Source organism: Macrobrachium rosenbergii, chromosome 6 (genome assembly GCF_040412425.1).
Source record: "Macrobrachium rosenbergii isolate ZJJX-2024 chromosome 6, ASM4041242v1, whole genome shotgun sequence".
NCBI lineage: Eukaryota > Metazoa > Arthropoda > Malacostraca > Decapoda > Palaemonidae > Macrobrachium > Macrobrachium rosenbergii.
In genome coordinates, this window is record NC_089746.1 from 17,545,384 (window position 1) to 17,568,318 (window position 22,935).

The window sequence follows — 22,935 nt, forward strand, 5'->3', positions numbered from 1 at the left end:
ACTGATCTATATGAAATGTGTTAGACCCATGCCTTTGCCAAAATTAAATTTTACCGATTTCCACACTTTTGCGTCAACATGTCTTTCCCCGATCAAATATAAACCTAGCCTAAAAGATATCTATAACCATGAAGTGTGAACTTTATCTCAAAAACTACACATGGAGTCTGGATCTGACGTAGCCAAAATGAACTTCCCGAATTAAACACAACAAACAAACAAATGTGGGCTCTGAAATTTTACTTAGCCTAGGCCTACCTGTACATGATGAAATGGCCATGTCTCACTTAATCGAAGGTGGCTGTGGTTTTTGGACGAAATTAAGAACAACAAAGGTTATCACTGTATGAATAGATAGCAAACACAAACCCACCACAACACCAACCAAATTTTAAAAATATCACGAGAAAATTCTCTTGTAACATGGAACCAGCCCACGGATGGACGGCACCGTCCAACGACTGCTATGCTAAAACGACAGTTCAATTCACCCGCTGTCATAATTTTCATAAATATTCGATGCCATATCCTAGTATATTTCACTGTAGGCTACCTATACAAGTCTAAAAGATTTGTTTTATCTTCAAGTAATTTTTTCCCGTATTTTTTTTTTTTTTTTGGTGCTGGACTACGCAATCTTTTAAAGAACTGTATTCGTCAGCAATTTTCCTTCCTTTTATCTAAACCGATGACCCACGAACACGTTTTCTCGAACATTTTAAAGTCTTGCTGCCAAAGCTTGAGCAGAGCAATTAATTAATTTATTTATTTCCATGAGCTGGCGTCAAAAATTCTCGCTTGCCCGTTCTCTGTAGTGCACATACGCAGCTTCAGTTGTACAAAAATATGAGTAATGGTAATTGCTACTTGGTACTAAGTTTAGCAGGCGTTCAAGATGTCACAAAACGTGCTTCGTTTTTTTTTTTATGTATTATTAGTCAGTAACTTACACCCTGGTTTACAGTGCTTCAGTCTTGCAAGTTACTCCTATCAAACAGAAAAGTAGACATTCTTTTCCTATATCACCTACCGCAAATAGGTAATACTATAAAGTGTAAATTCTTTTGAAAACTTTTTTTCATGTTTAGGCTGTAGGTGTAATGACATTTAACAATGTTCCAAGTTTTACGCATAACAGGCCATCTTTTTAGCATGAAAAGTACACAAATAACAAAGTGAATTACTGTTTCTCTTCAATTCCCAGTCGGAGTCGCCGTTTTTAATTAGCCTTTTCTAGGTCTTTCTAACGTCCACTGAGCAGCTCCTGTTATATTTTGTTTTGGCAAATGTTTTACACACGGATACCCTTCCTAACTCTAACCTTTCCCATGTATCCTGCTTAGGAAACTGTAATAATATTTAACTTTTCGTTTTCCATACAATATTGGTTAATCGTGAATGAATATGAATCACGGTGATGTGATGAAAAAAAGTCATATATACATATATATATATATATATATATATATATATATATATATATATATATATATATATATATATATATATATATGACTTTTTTATCACATAACCGTGATTCATATTCATTCAGTAAGCAAAACGTCCTTTAATATCCAATTCGCTCTACTCGAAATAATATATTTTCATATATGTTACCGAAGGAGGAATTTTTAGTTGATAATAAGTTCGTCGTCTTGCGGGCTCGAACCAGCGAAGACAAGAACTCTGGACTACAGTGGACGCATTTTAACCCACGCGGCCAAAATGCGTCCACTGTAGTCCTGAGTTCTTGTCTTCGCTGGTTCGAGCCCACGAGACGACGAACTTATTATCAACTAAAAAATTCCCTTTCGGTAACATATATGAAAAAATATATTATTTCTGAGGTAGAGCGAATTGGATATTAAAGGACGTTTGTAGCTTACTGATTGAATATATATATATATATATATATATATATATATATATATATATATATATATATATAAATTAATAAAACCATACTGTTTCCACACCCCTTTGAAATTACATAAAAAACAGAGATTCCAATTAAATTACTTGATTGAACTTCCACTGATCACTCCAATAAAACATGATTATAAAAGGTAGGCATATGTTTGCGAAGTTATAAAAAACTTGATTGCAAACAACAGTAGACATAATTCTATTGTTCCAATTTCATGGTTGTAATTAATACCTGAAGCTACTTAAAATGTAATAATTATAGTTTAAAGAATTGCTACACATTATTTTTGTTGTGGAAGTCTACAATGGGTTCTAACATAGAGATAAAATCATGGTACAGTTAATTTTACAAGTATGACACTGAAGGTCCAGGTGGTCGTGTGTTTTGTGATACCATTTTTCTTCTGTCTTGGACTAAAGCATGCTGAATCGATAGTGATTCAAAGACTGTGGACGTACCTATATCACTGATAGCCTCATTTTCAGACTGCCGCATACAAAAAGTGAAGGTGATTAACGGGTGCCTGGGTGTCCAGATGGTGCATACATTGTGGCATATTATTTTTCTTCTGTCTTAAAGTAAAGTGTGTTGAGTCAAGAGTGGCTAAAAAAAACCATGGAAGTGGGCATAAATATGATTGATTAGAAGCAGTGTCTGCCATTATAGTGGTGAATGAGTCTGGTCTTCAGCATCTGCCCGTCTTGCTGTTTGTGGATTTGTTCACAATGAGCCTGAACCACCCACTTTTTTTCAGCCAAGCTGAACCAAGCAGCCTGAAAGATAGGTAAAATGGTGCTTACGGACTGTCATTCAGACTCATCTCAGGCCTGTACTGGGGGGAAGGGTCGACAACCCCCCCAAAATTTCTGGAGGTCCATATTTTCTGTGACTGTCCATTTCACTGAACTGTACTTATAAAGTAATAAATAACAATCTTTCAACTTTCAACATAAGTAAAATTCTGTTAACCAAAGTCAGTACTTTGAATAACATCTAATTGGGTAGAAGGGCATAGACCGCATGCCCAGTTTTTCTTCTTAATATAACTAAAATAACATTTTCAAGTATTTCATCTTGTATATACCTATATATGCAATGACATATATAGAAGAAAAGGTCCAGTTTTGGGAAAAACAAACCCCCCCCATAAAAAACTCTGGGTACGGGCCTGCATCAAGTAAGTTATACAGTAATCAAGTTCTGAGCATCCAATAATGTTAGATAACTCCTGCTTAGACCCTATGGCCATGTTAAGAAAGGTCTACAGATACTCTATTCATTTAGATGGACAGTCCCAAGAAGGTTCCAACCTGGAGAATGCTATTCAAGCTGCTGGACTTCTTCAGGTTCAACAGCAACCTTGACACATTACTGTACAGATTTATGTATGACACGTGGGCAGAGGTTACCCAACAATGTTTGCGATGTAGATTTTTAGATGAAGCAGCTGCAGCCCATTACAAGATCATGTTAAGACTTCACATAAAACTTCTACCTGGTCAAGTGGAGCAAATTCTGTAATTGTGACCAGTAGTTATGGTAGGCCACGTTCATCTTTACGGAAATATTTTGGGAATCATCTTTTTTCATACAAAAACATCAATCATGTGGAAGGTTCCCCCTTTGCAAGCCCATGTCTCATAGCTTCATTTCCTGACTACTGTCTACAAACATTGAAGGTCCAGTGGTGAGTGTCATGAGACTAGCATTTTCTGTGTCTTAAACTAAAGTCTTAAAGTCTGAAGTGATTCGAAGGCCATAAATGTGGGCATGTATATGAATGATAGGTTTGCCTGTATTTATTTATTTTTTTTTTTTACAAAAGCTCAGTTGTGTGTTACAGTTAGAACTGCAATTAACAGTGAATGAAAAATGTTCAACAAAAAACCCTATCCACTATTAAAACTTTAATATTCTAAATTCACTCAATTACTAAAATTTTTTATAAGTTGTAATTTATTAGATAAAACATTATTTTTTTCATGTAATAAACTCTTTGGGCCAGCTCTATGAGAGTTAGAAATTTAAATTCACTGGTCAAGTTGAACCATTCATAATGCTCAGCACTTTCATTTTAACAGTAACAGCAAGGTGCTTTGTTCAAGTGTATTAAGCAATGGAATAAAGTTCATATCTATTCTCTCTCTCATTTGCTGAGCAGAATATTATTTAAGTTGGAATTTGTTAAATATTTCTCTCTCTTTACTTTGTACTGGCATTTGGCAGTTTGAATTTGCTGTACTCATAATTTTGTCTCCTTACAAGAATATTAATGGTGGATTTATGTTGGTTTTAAAGTACAGTACTGTATACCACTTTTGTATAGCTTATAAGTAAAATGTTTATGTTGTACAGTATATGCATTACACATAAGCTGTACTGTTCTCTAAATAAGCATTATATGAAGTAGTATATATAAGTAATATAGGTAAATAATGGGAAGGGGCAAGAAAAAAGCCATAAAATATTCATTTATTATTTCTGATAAATTTTGTTATATACAACTAAATGAAAAAATGCTTTAAAAACTCAACGAAAGTCTGAATCACATTCACCAACTCATTATAAAGTAAGCTAACTTAGAAGAGCTCATGCTGATCCAAATATCCTTGTACCAAACTTGTCAAATTTGAGAAGCATCCATATCAGAGTTCAATAAATTCACCATCAGAAAGTTTATGCATCCACAGACTTTATTATATCACTTTAAGGCTTAGTCTGTATTGTCTAATATGGGGCTAAATTTATTAATTCTTTTAGAATTACATTACCTTTGCAGTTCAGGTTTACAACCTGCATTGTATTATCATTAATCTTTTCCATACATACAATTCCTAATTTTAACTACATATATATATATATATATATATATATATATATATATATATATATATATATATATATATATATATATATATATATATATATGTGTGTGTGTGTGTTACTTCAAAGGGAATGTCTAAAACAATAAAATGTGTATTTCTTGGGAGTGTGTAAATGTACAGAAAAAGTTATGACAATTCCAAATTGAACATTCTGTCTACATTTCATTGTGTCCAAACACCTTTTGCACTGAATATGAGGTTAGACTATACTGCACTTTTAGTACTCCCTCACTTACATCAGATGAGTACTTCAATAAAGGAGTGTGTTTTTTCCACGATGAAAGTTAATAATTTTGCCATCAATAAAATTCAAAGCACCAAAAGAAAAAAAAATATTTAACAAAGAATGCCTTGCTTGACTGTATATTCTCAGTAAATAATCTACAAGCCAAATCTATTGAGACCACATGGAAAACCTAGATAACTATTAAAATACAAGGTATGGTAACATTTTCTATTCCAAATTGCTTAAGCAACATCAACTTGTCTGATTCTTAAGAGTCCAGTGTAGATACATGAACTTGGAAGATTACTGTTTAATTATACACATACTCACCCTGCTACATTCAATATCAGTATGCATGCTATGGGTAAATGAAGTTCAAGGACATTCTTCTCACTGACCCTGATAATATGTTGAAAAGCGTAAATTAGGTAATAAAGGCCATTTAAGCCTCACCCTACTTAACAGAAATTTTATGTAAAACTTACATTAAAATTATAATTTATTGTGGTAGTAAAGGTCTGTATATACGAATTGTCATCATCCACATAGGAGATCAAATACACATTACTAATGTAAAATCTGTTTACCTAGGTCAGGAATATAGCTGCACTGAACCACTGACATATCTTTTAAAAAAGTTTTTTTAATATTGAAAGCTGTGTATCTGAATATAAGAATTTCTTATTAAAATTTTATTGGCATCTCAGAGCATTAATGAGCTAGTTTAATAAATGAAAAATCATTTAAAAAGACAAGTCTATTTCCACATAATGCATTTTTATGTATTTTATGTACCACATTTCTTGCATCATGCTCCTTTGCTACAGTCTTATTAAGTTGGCTACTATAGCTTTGCATAGTAATACATTGTATTTGTTAATTATTCTCTAAACTGATAATTACTTTATCCATCACCTACCACCATTTAATAATCTCATACAACAATTATTATAATTTTAATAGGCACATTCATCTCATGGTGAAAAACTCCTTCATAACCCTGTGCTTCATGAGTAATAAAGAGAATGAGAAAGGAAATTATAGAAAAAATGGCAATAATGCGTTGTCCTTTCTACATACAGGCTTGATATACTGTACAGTATGCCCAGTTTTAATCTCTTGACATGCAAGTATTCAGACCTAATTCTGAAGATCAGATCTTTCATTCAAGAGTAATAAATTATCAGCGTTCCAGCTGGTACAAATTTAAAGTTACCAAGTTTCCAACTTCAATACATCAATAATCCTAAAAATAAAAGAATGGTCTCTTAATTTTCAAACTGGCTATTATTCATTCTGTCCCAAAGTCTGAATCACCTCTGTGAACAGAAAATATAGTATTTTCCTTCAGACTGGCTTAATGGATGTAGGGCAAAAATGTCTTTTTACCACTCTAAAAGTATCAATTGCACCTAAAAATACAGTCTTCTGAAATGTCTAAAAATGGCCTTCAAAAGGGCAAAACGTTTATGTAAATGTGAAGCAGCAGGAAGGTGAAAATAAGAAAACATTTAAACATTTTAAAACAAATCTTTTGTTACATAAAAACCACTGATATACAAAGCCAAAGGCATCAAAACAAAACATAAGACTGAAAGTTAAGGGTTTGTTTGACAAAAGCACACGTCTCCAATTCACACACAGGTCACTCCCCATCTTGCAGAACTAATAATTCAAAATTATATAGTTTTAGCACTGAGGTCAAAATTTCAATGTATACCCCTCAACTAACATCTCAAACAAGTGCTGATCAATAATTCCAAGTTAATCATTAGGTGACCACCTTCTGAAAACTCAAACTTGAAACAATTATACGTGTTATCTAAATCTAAAATTTTTCACCTGGCTAACACATAAGTCGGCAATGACAGAAGAAAGAGAGTACAGGAACTGGAAAGTCAAGGCATGATCTCAACACTTCACAGATACCCATTTCAATTTAATCTTCATAATGAGCATTTGAGAGGTAATCAAAGAGAGTACGACAAAACATCATTAACAACTCAAGACTCATTAGAGTTAGGATAACAAGTATTTGTTAAAAAAGATATGATGCAATAAAGAGTAAGAACAAAAGCTGCTGCATTTGCAAAGACCACGTTTGCCAAAACTTGGCTCAAAAGATCACTGAGTCTAACCTTTCCTCGAGTCAGTGCAAGAGATTATTTCTTGTACTGACACATGAAACTCTTCAAAATTAACAAATAAAAATTACAATAGTATCAAATGTTATAAACAGACTTCAAACACTAACTTCCTAAAACAAAACCCAGCCCCAAAAAGGGAAGATATAAAGGGAAACACATTCAAAGTATACTTGTGATTTTTGAATTTCAATTCAAGCAAAACAGTCAAACTCACTTTCCATCACTACCAGAATAATGTATCAGTGATACTTTAGTAACAAAACAGGAATGACTCCAAAGCCTTCCATAGAGACTATAATTCAAGAGGATATATAAACTTAATATTTCCCTGTAATGATGATGTTCCTTTATACTGTATAGGTATTTTCAACTTGATTCTCCACTTTGAAACGAAGCCCTCTTCTTCAACCTTTTATAATTTTAAAATAATTTCAGACACTAATCATTACCCAGAGAAAAATCTGTTTTGCACATATTTCACCTACCAATATTTTCCAATGACAGATTTCAACATACACTATATACAACAAAGCTTTTCAACCCTATCTATATTACAGACTTATAAAAATCATGCATTATCAAAATGATTTACCTTTCCTGCACAGGAATGTTCTTACAATATCCTAAAAGTAGAGAGATTTGTCTCAAAAATAAAATAAAATGTATGCATATATAAATAAATCTATAAAAGTTAAATTTAAGCATTATACACAAAACCATTCAGAGCAGAGGTGGTGAAAATAATCTTCCAAAAATATCAAGTCAATTGCTATTTTGAGTTATAAGTTAGTTTAAAGACTCCACTTTGTGACAGAAAGAAATAAGTTCACTAATTTACTTCTGGGAGTCATGAAAGATATGGCCACTTGATAAGGTTATCTACTGCTTGTAATTTTAGTTGCAGCCTTCACTAACTATAAATGAACTACACAGAGCTTTAAGCCCATTTGATACACTTTTCTGAAAGCTGGGAGGTTCATGCATCCTGCTCTTCATGCATTTGTATTTACCTCTGTTTCCTTCTTATATAAAAATCAGTTATCTTGGATAGAAGGACAGTTAAAATATGAGAATGGCTTAGGGATAAGTGCAGCTACTTTACAAAAAACTCTCCTATAAAGCTGAAAGACAAATGCATATTGGGAAGAAACTAATAATATACAAAAACGAATTCAGTTTTACCTGAGGTTATGAATTTATAAATATTCTCTTCCAATAAAAATTATATACAGTATATCACATTTTTCAAACCTATGCCTGCTAGAATTGATCTCATTTTAGAAAAGACATTCACATTGTTTCTGATTCACTAATCTCTGAGCAAATTAAATGACATTCTTTCAAAAATAACCCATTTAAAATATGCATTTAAAGATGAAAACCTGAATATAATGTATATAAACAGTAGCTACATATAAAAGAAGTATTGAACATTGCACATAAAAATGGTTAGTTTACTACAAATGATTCATTGGGAAAAAATTAGATGAAAATTTTAAAAAATTCAAACCAGAGAACCACAAACAAGAAATGAAATAAAAATAGTTTTCAATAGTGAGCAGTTAGCATTGGTGTTAAAGAGTGGTATAAAGCTGGGATGGACAGCCATTACATTATTCAGAAAGACAAAGAATACAACAATATGAGAGAGAGAGAGAGAGAGAGAGAGAGAGAGAGAGAGAGAGAGAGAGAGAGAGAGAGAGAGAGAGAGAGAGAGAGAGAGAGAGAGAGAGAGCACAACAGTCACCTGAACCCTTGAGGCTCAACACCCACAAACTTTAAGGCTAAAAGAATAACTCTTAAGAGCTTAAAAATCATCTTTATAAGGTTAATGATTGTAGGTGTGCACCAAAGGCACAAATTTGTAATAGATATTTTTCAGTGCAGGCAACTCTTACAAAAAATACTAATATCTAGTTCAATGAGTATATGTGAATGTTCCATTTGTACAAATAATTACAGTGTATAGTCAAATTAATTTGATATTAATTATTCATACTGAATATGACAAGGAAAGATGCTATTTTTGGATCCCCATGATCAGAGGAGATAATTTTTTACTATACAAGTTTAACACCACTACACATAAAAGCATAATAAAAAATTATATACATAGTCTGCAAATTAAGAGGCACAATAGATGCACAAAAGCTGAAAAAAAGCCACACAGGCAACAACAGATGTGTCACTGTTCAGGATACAAAAAGCACATGAACCTCCTTCACTCAAATTAGCTATTTTTGTGTTTTAGTATTCTTGCTCCATATATTTGTCGAGCATTTCCATAGGCAACTAATGCTTTTCTAAAGAAAATATTTAAGAGTAGTAAACAATAAGGACTCCAAAAACTGTGTGACCATGTCCACACCATTTGACTGCAAAAGCAATTTTTAACCACTATTCACTGTAATGTAATGTGTTAAGTAGTAACTACACTCCATTTATTCTAAACATCATATGTGGGTGCATTGTCATCTTTTCCATTGATTGTATGTCTTAGGGCACTAGGATTAGTAGGCTGAGAAGTATCCATGGTCACAGATCCATCAACTGTTACCACAGTAGGAGATGGTTGTTTAACTGTGACCACATCGTCATCGTTGCCACTAACATTTGACGAAGGTTGTCCAGGAGATGCACGAGTGTACACAGTTTCCTCATCTTCCTCCTCACCATGGCCTTGGCTGTCAGCTGGTATATTTATTTCTGCACTGATGGTTGTCATCTGTTTAAATGAATCATGTTAGGTATTTGCTTGGTACTGCACATAAAATAACCCATTTTCACTGAACACATTATGTACTATGTACACTACTGCATGGATAAATGAGATATTAAATGTAATGTCATCACAGATAAAAAAAAATTATCAAAAAAATACCTAGAACAGATTTTTTGTAAACTGTTCTACAAACAAATAACTTGCTTGATTCATGTACAAAAGCATATATTTTACTATAAAAACTACCAAATACAGTACAATTGAGTAAACATGATAAGTTTCCATTTAACATTTGACTCTCCTCTTAAAAAAATATCCTTAAAATGACTAAATCAGTGATGTATTTTTCACAAAAACATGAAAACAGAGAAACAGAATGGAAAAATGATGGAACTAGTTAACTATGTATGTGAATGTTCTCAATCTCCAAGAAGAAATGTTTTATCCCACCTGCACAAGCTGCCTAACAACAATCAAAATACCCAAATACAAGTCAGCTAGGATCCTTACAAGAGGAGCAAAAAGAAGTGATGAATCAAATCAAGTGACTGATAACACAAGAAAAATTATATCAAATACTCTTGCTAGAGGCTCAATAAAAATGAATGTTACAGTTTCCAGCTCCCATCCTAATCAAGAAGGGACCTGTGTATCCCCAGTTGGTCATAACCTGCTCAATCAACCCTGTTATATTTCCTGCCACCATTCCACTGGTAAAAAACCATGTGCATCAAAACTGAAATTTTAATCTTTTCACTAATGGTACATGTAATGGCAAATGTAGCATATCTTGGAGATCTGCTGACAAGGAAGGTGAAGAACAGGAATGAAAAGAACTGCTGACAAGGAAGGTGAAGAATAGGATTGAAAAGAAAAGTCCCATCTACACAGTAAAACCGTCCTATTACCATTGAGACTGTACACAACTTACATGGAGAAGATAAAATTATCCTTGCTAAATATTTCAAACAGACCAGAGACAAAATTCTTAACTTTCATGATGCAGGCAGATTACATCAGGCAAATAAAGAAAATGGTATATATTAGAGCAAAGAATATAAAGGAATTGATTTTCCTATACAGTACAAAAGAAAATGAGGACATCCTTACAAACACTTGAGAGATGTGTTTAAAAATAAATGCAACAAAGATAGGCCAGATTTTATAAAACACAAATTTTAAAAGTAATTTGTATTTTTCCTAACTATACAAACCTGAGGTCTTTAAAATAGGAATACAAATATGCTTCAGTGCAGCTGGAGACTGGCCGTTTAACTATAAACAAGGTGGTTAAGTATGTAGATGACTACCGACCACGGGTGGGAGTCCCGCCAACCTAGTCGGTACGCATTCACTTTGCCTTTTGGCTCACGGAACAGAATAAGGGGCGGCTTGAGGTGGGCATTTAACTTGTAAAGACCTCAGGTTTGTATAGTTAGGAAAAATACAAATTACTTTTAAAATTTGTCATTTGTTCCTACACAATATACAAACTATCGGTCCTTACAACAGGAAGACTCACATCCTTGGTGGGAGGATTCTGAGTAAGCTTCTGAACTGACTGGTATTTTGCCACACACCTGGGTCTCCTCCCTGGTCATAAGAGCAAAGGAAGGAGACCATCCCTCTACCATGTTGAACAAAAGTGTGAAGAACTGTGTGTTCAACTGTCATACTTCTGGACCTTTTGAAATAATGTGTGTGTGTGTGTGTTTGTGTAGCCACATTGCTTCGATAAAGGCTTGGATGAACCCAGAGTGTCGGAGACAATAAGACTTGAGATAACCAACGGGTCGTTTTATCGTCAGCTCCTCTCCCACTGCTAGAGAGAGGGGAGGACTTGCATCTATTAATCTATCTAAGATTATAGACAGGGTACTCAGTTATGTAGGCTCACCTGCATGACCCACCTGACCAGCATGTGACGGATGACTACTCACCTCTCTCTGAGAGAGAGGAAAGAGAAAAGAGCGAAGGGAGGGAGCCAGTCCCCCACTCATATTCACTCTTTGCCACCGAACACCTTAGGCGAAATGCAAACTGTCCACTATGGGAGCTGAGCAAGCTACACAACTTGTTGAGCACACCACAGTACCCAGGGAAAAAGTGTCCCGAAGGCAGAAAGACGTGAGAGTGGACAGCCCAGACCACTTTCTGTCTTAATATCTGTAGAACTGACAGGTTCTTCTGGAAGCGAGGGACAGACCAATGTCCCTATCCTCGTGAGGTAGTACTCGGAATGAACCCCTGGCCACATGCCAGACGTAGTCTGCTCCTTTGATAGCCTCACAAGGCTAGAATGAAATCCTGTTCTTGAACACTTTTTTCTTAGTTGAGGCAGTACTATAGAAGAGCCATCGACAGTCAGGTTTGAGATGTCGAGTCCTCTGAAGATAGTACAGGCAGTCCCCAGTTATCGGCGGGGGTTCCATTCTGATGGTGTGATGATAACCGAAAATCGGTGATTTTCAGGGCTTATCGGCACCTCTGTTAGGTATGTATCGGCACCAGTACCCAATTATCAGCACTGATAAGCAGAAATCAGCAATTTTTGGTGCTGAAAATTGCCGATTTTTGTTGCTAGATAAGAACTGTAAAACTGGATGGCCGATAACCGCAGACTACCTGTACTGCAGCACTCTAACTGGATACAGTAGTATCTTGTTACCAACCAGTTCCTAGATGGGACTGAACGTGACTTGAAAGTCTTCGCTACGAGTTCCGGGACAAACTCCAGCGTGAGAGAACCTCTTCTCCTCGAGTGCTGAAGTCTTTCTCGAGGCTGAGGCCTCTACAGACAAGAACACTAAGTAGGAGACCTCCTTCTCCAGGTGAGCTTACCTGTGGATCTGCATCACTTTCTGGGACCCTGGCACCGTTCCCATGCGAGGACATGCAGGGGGGTGAGGCCACGCCTGTGCGCTGGGCTTTCACTCTCTCTCAAAGTGGGACCAGGGTCCGTAGACCAGGGAACCTTACCGGTGTCACGGGAGTCCGCAGGACTGTGCAGCGGCAGAAGAACCTTATCTGCCCAGGGAAATGATTTTCCTGGGCCAATATTGGTGACACAAGTAATTCCAGTGGCATGGGGTTCCACAAACCCCATGCAACAGTTGTTACCGATACCCAGGGGTCCAAGGAGCCCCATGGAGTGGTGGAGGGTTCTTCACCAGCCCGAGAAGGTGACTTCCAGGGACAGGTGTCGGTGGCATGTGTGTTTGTGAAGACCCGTGCCTCTGTTGCTCCCACGCCACTGGGGTCTGAAGAGCCCCGTACAACGGTCCCTGCGTCCATAGACAGGGATAGCAATTGAAAGATCCCCTTTGCCTCTTCTAAGACCTCTGGGAGGTTCCAGGGATTGGGAAGTCTGTGTAATGCCTGGGTGTAAGGGCCAAATCCCTTCACCTGACACTAGCGATTGAGCTTATTTGCCATTACGTTCCGGTTCTCCATAATGTACCTGGCTAACAGCTCTACGAGTGTGCAACTGCCCACTTGTACACTTGCATTGTCAACATGTAGAGTTGAAGGGAAACCAGTCCCAACCCGCCTCCCCAGTTTGTTGACAAAGTTGCTCTCATGGTGATGGGGGTACTGACACTATCAGCACCACAGAGTAGCTACTAAGGTCCTGAATCTCTCGAAGGGCTAAGGAAGCTGTCTTGAGCTCCAGGATATTGATGTGGAGGTGTTTGCTATTCCAGTTCCGCTCACCTGAAAAGAGCAGCTCTCCCAGGTGTGTGCCTCTTCCCTCAGTCAATGTACGTAAACCCCCCGCATTCGCGGGGGATGCATACCACACACACACACCCCACCTCCGCGAATAGCTAAAATCCGTGAATACTTAAAACCCTTCTAAAAACACTTAGAACTGCCTATTTTGATAAAAACCAAAAAACCCTCTAAAAATGCTTATACCTGAGTATATTTTAATAGTTTTATCACAAAAAGTGCATTGTCATGAAAATATGAAAATACAGTAATTAGTGAATACTTCTTAGTGAAAAATACCGCGAATGGGCGAATTTTCTGCGAATAATGGGTAGATACGTTCCACAGAGAAATCGCGAACGTGAGTCCGTGAATCATGAAAACGTGAATTTGGGGGGTTTACTGTACGTGAGAACATGGGCATGACAAAAGGGGGGAGTGCCAAGGGGCATTCCAGCGATGTTCCTGTCATCTAGTCACCAGGCTAGTTCTTGATTCATTTCCTCCCTGGGAGGAATGGAAAGGAATAGAGAGTCCCTTATCGGAGACTAGAACTCCTGCAATCTTCACTTAAGGAAATGAAGGTAGAATCACTCATGAGGGCCTGCCTGCCCCAAGGGCGACAGGATGAATGTGGACGACTTGTCACCACTGAGCTGGTTGTTCCTTTGAGACAGGAATAACTATACTTTTCTGTGACCCTGATGATACGGGGTTGAGATCGTAACACCAGCATGTCAAGACACTAAGTGTACTGCTTGAGTGTGAGATCGGGCTTCTCAAACTTGAACAAGACTGCTATGTCCCAACAAATTAGAGAAGTTGCTTCTTGTCCCCAGACAAAAGGTGGATATGCATTCAGATATATGTATCCTAATGAGTATTAACAGTACTGCCTTCACCTCTTCTCAAGGGTGAGGTTGACAATGAGAACTGAAGTCTGGAAGCGGACTGCAGATCGGAGAGGGGTGGCAGGAACTCGAAGGTTTCCGCACCATACGGTGCCATGTTACTTCATGCCTTATCAGAAATGCCCCTCTTCAAAGTGGACGGCAGAAAAAAACGTTGCCCTTAGCATCCTTCTGCTTTCCTCCAACCCTTGCCCCCTTCCAGGATGGACAGGAGACTAAGAGGAGCGCTGCTACGCACCCTTCTGGTAGTGTAGAAGAAGACTGGGTGTTCCTTGGAACTGGAGAGGGAGAATAGTCCGGCCTGAAGGCAGGGCTGCAGAATCGTGTGAAGACCTGTAGGTCTTGGCCACTGCACAGTGAATGTGGAGATCAACCTTGAACTTACCTGTGTCATTTGAGGCACCCACTTCTACCACTAGCCAGAGGGAAGTGGAATCTAGTATTAGTTCGTTCCCGAGAACCAGTGCCAACTTGTAACCAACAAACCTGGTAACCTGAGTCAAGGCAATGCCTCTCCTCTTGGCACCAAGCTTGCACATAGGTTAGCTGTCTGGTGGGCAAGTAGAAAAAGGTTCTGGCTCCTGACAAGGTCAGTCTCCTGAATGTGACAAATTCTTCGGAACTAAGAGAACCTGAAATGAAACAAAGGTCCATCCAGGGAACTGTATGGAATGCTGCCATGACAGTCGATTCCCTATGGGAGGGAAGCTCCCTCTGCAGGGAGTGATTCCATGGTACGTATTGATATAAAGTAACCTGAGATTTTGAAGAAACTTGAGTACCTGTAGTGACACGGGTCTTGTCAGAGATCCACACACCTGGAGTTCCTGAATAATGAGTTGCTTTCTCTATCCGAGTGTCCGGGAAAACTTGAGCAGAGATAAGCCATTACCAATTCGTGGAGGTGTCTCCATGATACTGGTAAAGGTAACTCGGGGTTTCTATGAAACCCGAGTACTTGGAGTGACACGGTTCTCCTTAGAGGTCCGAGCACTCGGAGCTTCCGAGTTGCATACAGGAAGATCTTTGGTGGCTCCCTTTACCCGAGTGTCCCAAGAACCACGGGCGGAGGTGTGTTATTACGAATCTGTAGAGGTGAATCCACAATACTGGTAAAGGTAACTCGGGGTTTCTATGAAACCCGAGTACGGTCGATCCCCGCCTATTCGTGGTTCCGGATTAGCAGGCTCACCTACATGTATTTGCTGATTTCTCTATGGAACACATACACATTATTCACCAAAAATTTGCCTATTTGCAGTTTTCTTTACAGAGAAATATTCACAAATTACTAAATACACTTTTTGTGATAAAACTATTAAATATTCAGGAATAAGCAATTTTAGAGGTTTTTTTTGGGTTTTGAACTATCAAAATAGGCAATTCTAAGTGTTTTTAGAGGGGTTTTAATTATTTGCGGATTTTACCTATTCGCGTGGGGTAGTGGTACGCATCCCCCGCGAATACTGGGGGTCGACTGTACCCAGAGTGACAACAGTTCTCCTTGGAGATCCAAGTACTCGGAGCTTCCGAGTCATGTACAGGACGATCTTCGGTTGCTCCCTCTACCTGAGTGTCCAAAGAGACACAGGCAGAGGTATGTACTAGTCTGGGAAACTGACCTCTTGGACTAGTATCATCTCTTTGACTGTCATATTTGAGGAGACTGCACACCCGGTGCTCCCATGTTGCAGGGTCTTGGAGAGACCCGAGGCACGATTCCCAAGTCTGAAAATGTGGGAGAGCACCCAAAAAAGATAGCACACAAGTAAATGAAGGCGAAGACAACGATGACAATTCAATTCTCTTCTTTGACTTCTACCACAAGTCTAAGCTGTCCACGGACCCTTGCACCATTCCCGTGCAGGAATAGGAAGGTGGGAAAAAGCACACATACACACTCTGGAATCTCTCTCTCACTGAGTCGAGCCATGAGTTTCATAGGAACTCGACCAACAGCTGCTTGCATGCCTGTAGATGAATCAATTAAGAGCAATCGGCAACATACACTATGAAACTACAGGTACAGTATTACCCTGAACTAGCGCGATTTGAGTGTGCGAATTCACAGACACGCGAACTTTTCACTGGAGCCTAACTAATTGTCATACATGAGTTTTTCACAGACACGTGAACATTTGCAAATGCTAAGAAACCCTGCAAAAGTGTTTATGTTTAATTTTTATGTAATTTGTAAGTTTTCAAGCTTTTATGTGTAAATTAAATAACATTAAATAAAATTTTTTACCTAACAATAAGTACTAATTTTCAAAAAGTAATAATAATAATGATAATAATAAAACTGTAATTACAAAAGTCGTATGTGATACATATTTTAAACAAACAAATATCTTTCCCTCATCTTTTGTAACTCGCTGAAGAGAAGCTCGAAGGCAAAGCTGTCAGATATGTCAATTTAACATGACAAGATGACAAGAAGGAGGAGTGCTGCTGATCAGCACATCAAAGGTTTCTTACGTAATTCTCTCTCTCTCTCTCTCTTGTTTGTAGTTAGCACAACCCGTGTACTGTATTACTGTTTCCTTTGTATCTTTACCTGTACAGTAGATAATTTTAAATTGATCTAATTTTACCTGTACCGTTTACGAACTGTAAATGCACCGTTCCAAAACATAGAGACATACAGCATTTCAGAACAAAGAGAAAGAGACAGAATAAAGAAATTTTTATAAACGAGGTTGAGAAGACTTCTAAAAATAGATTGGTGGAATGGGGAGAGAGAGAAATAGTATACTAATCTTCACACTCTCCTATATTATTACCTCAACCATTTATTTCTTTTTTTTAAGGGCAATGTATTAAGCTAACTTTTAAATTAAATTACAGTAACTTTAATTTAATTTAAAAGTTAGTTTAATTCTTTGGAAGCATGATTAGGGTCATATTTAGTATTTAAACTCTAGAAAAAAGCATTTATTAGCATTTTTAGAGACTGTGCCAAACTTACGCGGAAATTTGCCTTGTGCGAGGGGGTCTGGAACCTAACCTCGCATAAGTTCGGGGTATGACTATACTGTTAACGAAAGAATCCATAATTCCCAAGTCCCTTGATTCTACAACATCTCTAAAATCTAAAACATTACAAATGTCATGTAATAATTTTCAGAATACAAACCTTCCTGCACACTGTGAAGGAATAAAACTCTCTACGAAAGACGAAGAGTGTTGTAAGCGAGATGAGAACACTGGTTTAAGCTCGTTGCCTTGGCAATGTAAAAACTAATTTACCTTAGTGCTAAAAAAGTTATTGAGTTGCATTACGTCAGCATGAAAAAATCAGATAACTGAATACGCAACACACAAGGGTAAAATAAGGGGATGGATTTGAATTATATCATATTACCACGTTATGTCCAGGTATAAACAAAAACAACAAGCCAGTTTTACCACTCTCAAAGATAATAAACTGTAAGGTTGCATTTTGCCAGAAGAAACAATTACATCAGAATACTAAATACGCAACAAACAGTAGTAAAATAAATGGATTCATTTGCATTAAATCATATTAGCACGTTATGTCCAGATATAAGCAGAAAACAGCTAACCAGTTTTACCACTCTCAAGGTTAATAAGCTATAGGGGTTGCATTTTCAGAATGAACAATTATATCATAATACTGAGTACTTAACACAGAGTAATATAAGGGGTTGGAGTTGCATTATATCATAATATTATGTCCAGATACAGTATAAGCAAAAACAGGAACACACTAATATATATGAAATCATCACATAAGCAAATGTATCAGTCGAAAGTCAGGCACGGAGGGAAGAGCGTCACATTCTCTCTCTCTCTCTCTCTCTCATGGCCAAAAGCAAAATGAAAGCATACTGACTGAGTGGGCGGGACTCCCACCTGTAGTCAGTAGCCAATTACTGTATACATACTTAACCACCTTGTTTAAAGTTAAAGGGCCGGTCTCCAGCTACGGTGAAGCATATTCATAGTCATATTGTAAAGACCGATGGTTTGTATATTGTGTAGGAACAATTATATTTTGATATGTAAGAAAACTATACTAAACTAGTGAGCATCCTAGGTTTTAAGGATAGCATCTAACTAGGATAGCCATGCCAACAACTTGACATGGTAGAGGCATTCTTATGCAAATAAAGAATGCTCTAAGATTTATTTCACACAGTATGGAGTAGGGACACAATTAATAGAGGAATCTTAATAAAAATGTAGCTTTTCTACTATATATGGGAACAAACTCAGTGAATGAGGTAAATTTCCATTCTAAAGTAACAATGAAGCCATTACATTTGAATTGAAACAAGGGACTAAAACATTACGGTAATTCAAATTCAAATAATAATCTGTTCAGTATCAATGAAATTCAACAAAGAGGCTAAGTTGGATGGATATTAAGTGTCTTATTATGCAAGGCAAAATGAAATTGAAGTATTTCTACACAAAGAGTCTTGTTATGCAGGGCAAAATGAAATATTTTTATAAAAACTAAATATTGAGACATACATAAAGAGTATATATAAGCCAAAACAAAGATTTCTACACATGGATAGGGCACTCCTTTGAGAAACAAGAAAGATATGTGATAACTATAAAATCTGTGTATACAAAGCACGTGCCTAATGATTAAAAGAACTCTCCTAATATACAAAACAATGTGAATAACAGACTCGGTAAACTTATTACACGTCTAAAATTGGGCCTTAAACAGAGGCATAACAACAGCATCTTTAAAGTTTAAGAAAAAGTCCAACAGCACTTTGGCTGGTGATAGTTTCTTTACCTGGCTAACATTATCATTATGGTCCAGGCACAGATGTTGTACTAACTTTAACTCGAAAGATCTTTAGCCCTACCATTATTGCAATACTGATCTGTCTGCATATGAACAGCTTTCTCTCTCATACAACCTTGCCTGAAGTGGTCATTTCCTTTGTTACCAACGATGGTAATCATCATTTATACCAGTGCTGGACGGTCTCCCATTTGACCACCTTCCATTAGGACCCTTTAGGACATTCCTAAAACAGAACCACCATCATCCACCACATTTTCACAACAGTACATAATGCAGCAGGCAATACAAGGGTCTCTCCTGATTGGGAGAAATCTCTTCCAAGGTAAATATTTTATTTGCGTGTCATGTGCTGGCAATAAGTTCTTGATTAACTGAGCCTACTGAGTGTCATAGCATAAGGAAAACAGAATTTTGTTTTACCGAGTGCACACTCTCTGGAGGATGATTAAAAGAAAAAAGCATGGATACAGTTATCCTTCCAGTGAGTAAAATTTAAATTCAAGAATTTCCAGTTACTGTATTTCAATGCTGATGTTTGGAAGCATAAATTCCATAATACCCAAGAGACACTTTTTCAATACTATATGAAAACAAAAAAAACTAGAAATATCCATCTCCAATTTGGGCAGTTGTAACATCCAATCTCAAGCTGCTATACATTTACCATTGAGAAGTTTCTCATATTGTCCTACATGGACAGTGCATGTATATAAAATAAAATAGTCCTAGTAATTCTACACTAGCTCTACACATAGGCTGTGCTAAACTTCCCATATTTTTCCACTGTCCTGAGCTCATCTGTAAATGTGAAAATTGTTTTTGTTTGTTGCATGAAATTTTTAGAATCTTGTTTAGTACTGACAAGTAAAGACCGATAATTTGCTTAATGGTATACACTGTATGGAGTCTATTTCCCACTGCATACCTATAAGGCTTAAACAGAAAAACTTAGGAAACAAAGTACAATTATACTAAAAAGTACAATAGTACTAGTCATAAAAAAACCAAATGTAGTAACTATGTAATATTTTTCCATGTAAATTAAACATCTACTAGATTAGAAAAAAAATGTAGTTGTATCAAAAAAGAGCATCTCAGTTACCTACAATAATGAAAAAACAAATTCTTACATAGTAAGGAAAATACTAACAAGCATTAACTTGCATGTTCTGGAAAGCATATCACAGCAAACAAAAGCAGATAAAACTAAAGACCAGTCACCTTAAAAGTTACTTAGCACTTATAAACACTAATGTATGACTTGAGAAATGCAATCATCTCAAACAAATCAGGAAAGGGAGATTAAAAATGAAAGCAATACAAACAAAAGAGCAAATGATAAACTCTGCCATAAAAAGGCAAAACGCATTAACTCCAAAATTGCAATTTTTGCCAATCTGGTACCAGAAAGAGATGAATGTAGGCATTATGGCACAGATATAAGTAGCAAAAAGTTAATGAGCACTCAAATTTTTCATTTCAATTTTCTCAAAACATGGCTTTTGGAGTGAATGCATTTTTAACTTCAATTTTCTCAAAACAATGATTGTGGAGTTATGCATTCTGCCTTTTTACAGCAGAACTGAAAAAAGGATAATGTGTAGCAATTATTCCATCAGACAGTAGTATACTGTAACTGATACTACCTTTAAAGTACATATTCTAAAATTCATACAGACAAGCAACAGACAATTACCAGGCTACATAATTTCTAATTCTGTGAATAAACACTGATATACCAAAAAAATTAAAAGATACATGATTCACTGACAGCAGCATGATTGTAAAATATACAGTCATACCTTGTGCACTTGGGTTTCTGGATTTGTGAAATTTTCATTGGAACCTAACTAATTTGCATCCGTGATTTTTTCACCGATATCTGCACAGGTTTTCTTTATTTTATTGAACTGTACCTTCGTTATATGACTCCTGTGACATATGAAGTTAACCTTCCTGACAATGACAAAGAAAACGTCAGTCATTAAGTCTACAGTCCTATTCGTTACTTGGCTTTACCTTACAGTGAGTGCAAAAGAAAATGGCAGCCAACGAATGTACAGTATAGGGGTAACTTAGTTAACCATACTGTAAATGGCCTAGTGTGGCAAATGCCCATTAGGCAATACTGCACTCTATTTTTATGTCAACCATATATTTCTTTTTTTTAAGGGTAATGTATTAAGCTAACTTTTAAATGAAATTAAAGTGCTTTGGGAGCATGACTTGGGTCATATTTAGGATTTAAACTTTAGAAATAAGCATTTATCATTTAATGACTTGTACCAAAAATTTGCGATTCCTTCTGATCCGTGAAGGGTTCTGGAACCTAACCTCGCGAATGTTCGAGGTATTACTGTAACTGCATTTTACATTCAAGTAACAGTGTGATATTTTATTTTTAATCAAAATATGTTTTTAGGATGCAAACAGAACATTTACAATACAGTACTCCCATAAACCATAAAAAATATCAACTGTTCAAAGTCTGCTTCCTAAATATAACTACACTTTCACCTGGTAAAAGTCTGCTTTTAGATCTGCCAAACAGCAAGCAGCTATCACACAACCTCAGTCCTGTTGTAGAAGTTTACCTTTTCTAGTTATGTACTCTGAAAGACTCATTTAAACAAGGCCACCAAGGTGCTGAAAAACAAAAAAGTGCCGGTTCTGGCTTACAGCTTGGTCAGGTTTTGTTGCCATTTGTAGAACTAAAAATAAAATCCAAACTTCCTAATGAAACAATTTGAAGAAACAATTTGATAAAACAAAAAACTTGGAAAGCTTGCATGTAAAGTAACAATGGACAAATCAAATCCATAATATCACATCACAAAACTACATCTGCCAAAAATTTTGTGCACATACTATATCATCAATGCAATAATTACAATATAACAGATTATACATCAACATAAAAAGCAACAAAAACCAAACAGGAACATTATCAAGGATTAACTTTGGTTAGTTTATTTAGAAAAGAAAACTTAAACTTTCTGCCTGGTAAAGGTTAGTGTTATTGCTTGGGATTCTAAACAACACATAGATCACCCCTAATCATGTCTGCTGTAAATGGAATGTCATTTTCATTATCACCATACAATAAATATCTTTACATGATTATTGGCATCCCTACATGCATAATAAAACGACAAAAGCATAACCGCTAAGTTTTTGTCAAATTCACATACAGTAATCATTGGGGTGTTTGCTGAAATTTTTAGAATTATAACATTATCATTTTATGGCTTTACTGGTTTGCTCTGTCTGGCTAGAAGTTAAGCCCATAAATCCTACACTAAGTAAACCAAAGTCCATGCCAACGGAAAAATGTCACACTACAATAACTTGGGTCTTTGCAGAGCTTCCCTAATAACCAGGGGAGCATTTGACATACCACCCAGTTTATTTCAATGTATGGATGAATTACACTGTATGCTTAAGAAACTATAAATAAAAAGTCATTCTTGAGGCATCCTTTAATCTAGAATTATGACAACAGTTTTGAGCGCCACTAGGCTCCCCTTCAGATGAAAGTAAATAGAGGAATGCAGCTAAGAAACTCAATAAGAGTACAAAGTAAAAATAAACACAAGTATCAATAACATAAAAGA

General features: G+C 36.5%; 1 protein-coding gene and 1 long non-coding RNA gene across 11 annotated transcripts in view; both read right to left on the bottom strand.

Moving 5' to 3' along the window:
* The window catches only part of LOC136839247 (uncharacterized), a 131,110-nt gene extending 130,634 nt beyond the window's left edge, over positions 1 to 476 (bottom strand). Inside the window, exon 1 of one of the 2 annotated variants that reach the window (XR_010853265.1) lies at positions 259 to 465. This is a non-coding gene — a long non-coding RNA (uncharacterized lncRNA). Of the gene's footprint in view, positions 1 to 258 lie in introns of both variants that reach the window. The other variant, XR_010853264.1, reaches the window with a different exon arrangement.
* Positions 477 to 4,387: 3,911 nt separating this feature from the next.
* Tmem63 (transmembrane protein 63) overlaps positions 4,388 to 22,935 on the bottom strand; it is a 95,636-nt gene continuing 77,088 nt past the window's right edge. For 7 of the 9 annotated variants that reach the window (XM_067105016.1, XM_067105012.1, XM_067105015.1 and 4 more), the window contains one exon: positions 4,388 to 9,910. In XM_067105016.1, the coding sequence (XP_066961117.1) occupies positions 9,632 to 9,910 (279 nt within the window). In that variant the 3' untranslated portion in view covers positions 4,388 to 9,631. Of the gene's footprint in view, positions 9,911 to 21,915; positions 21,968 to 22,935 lie in introns of all 9 variants that reach the window. The other 2 variants (XM_067105021.1, XM_067105020.1) reach the window with 2 other exon arrangements.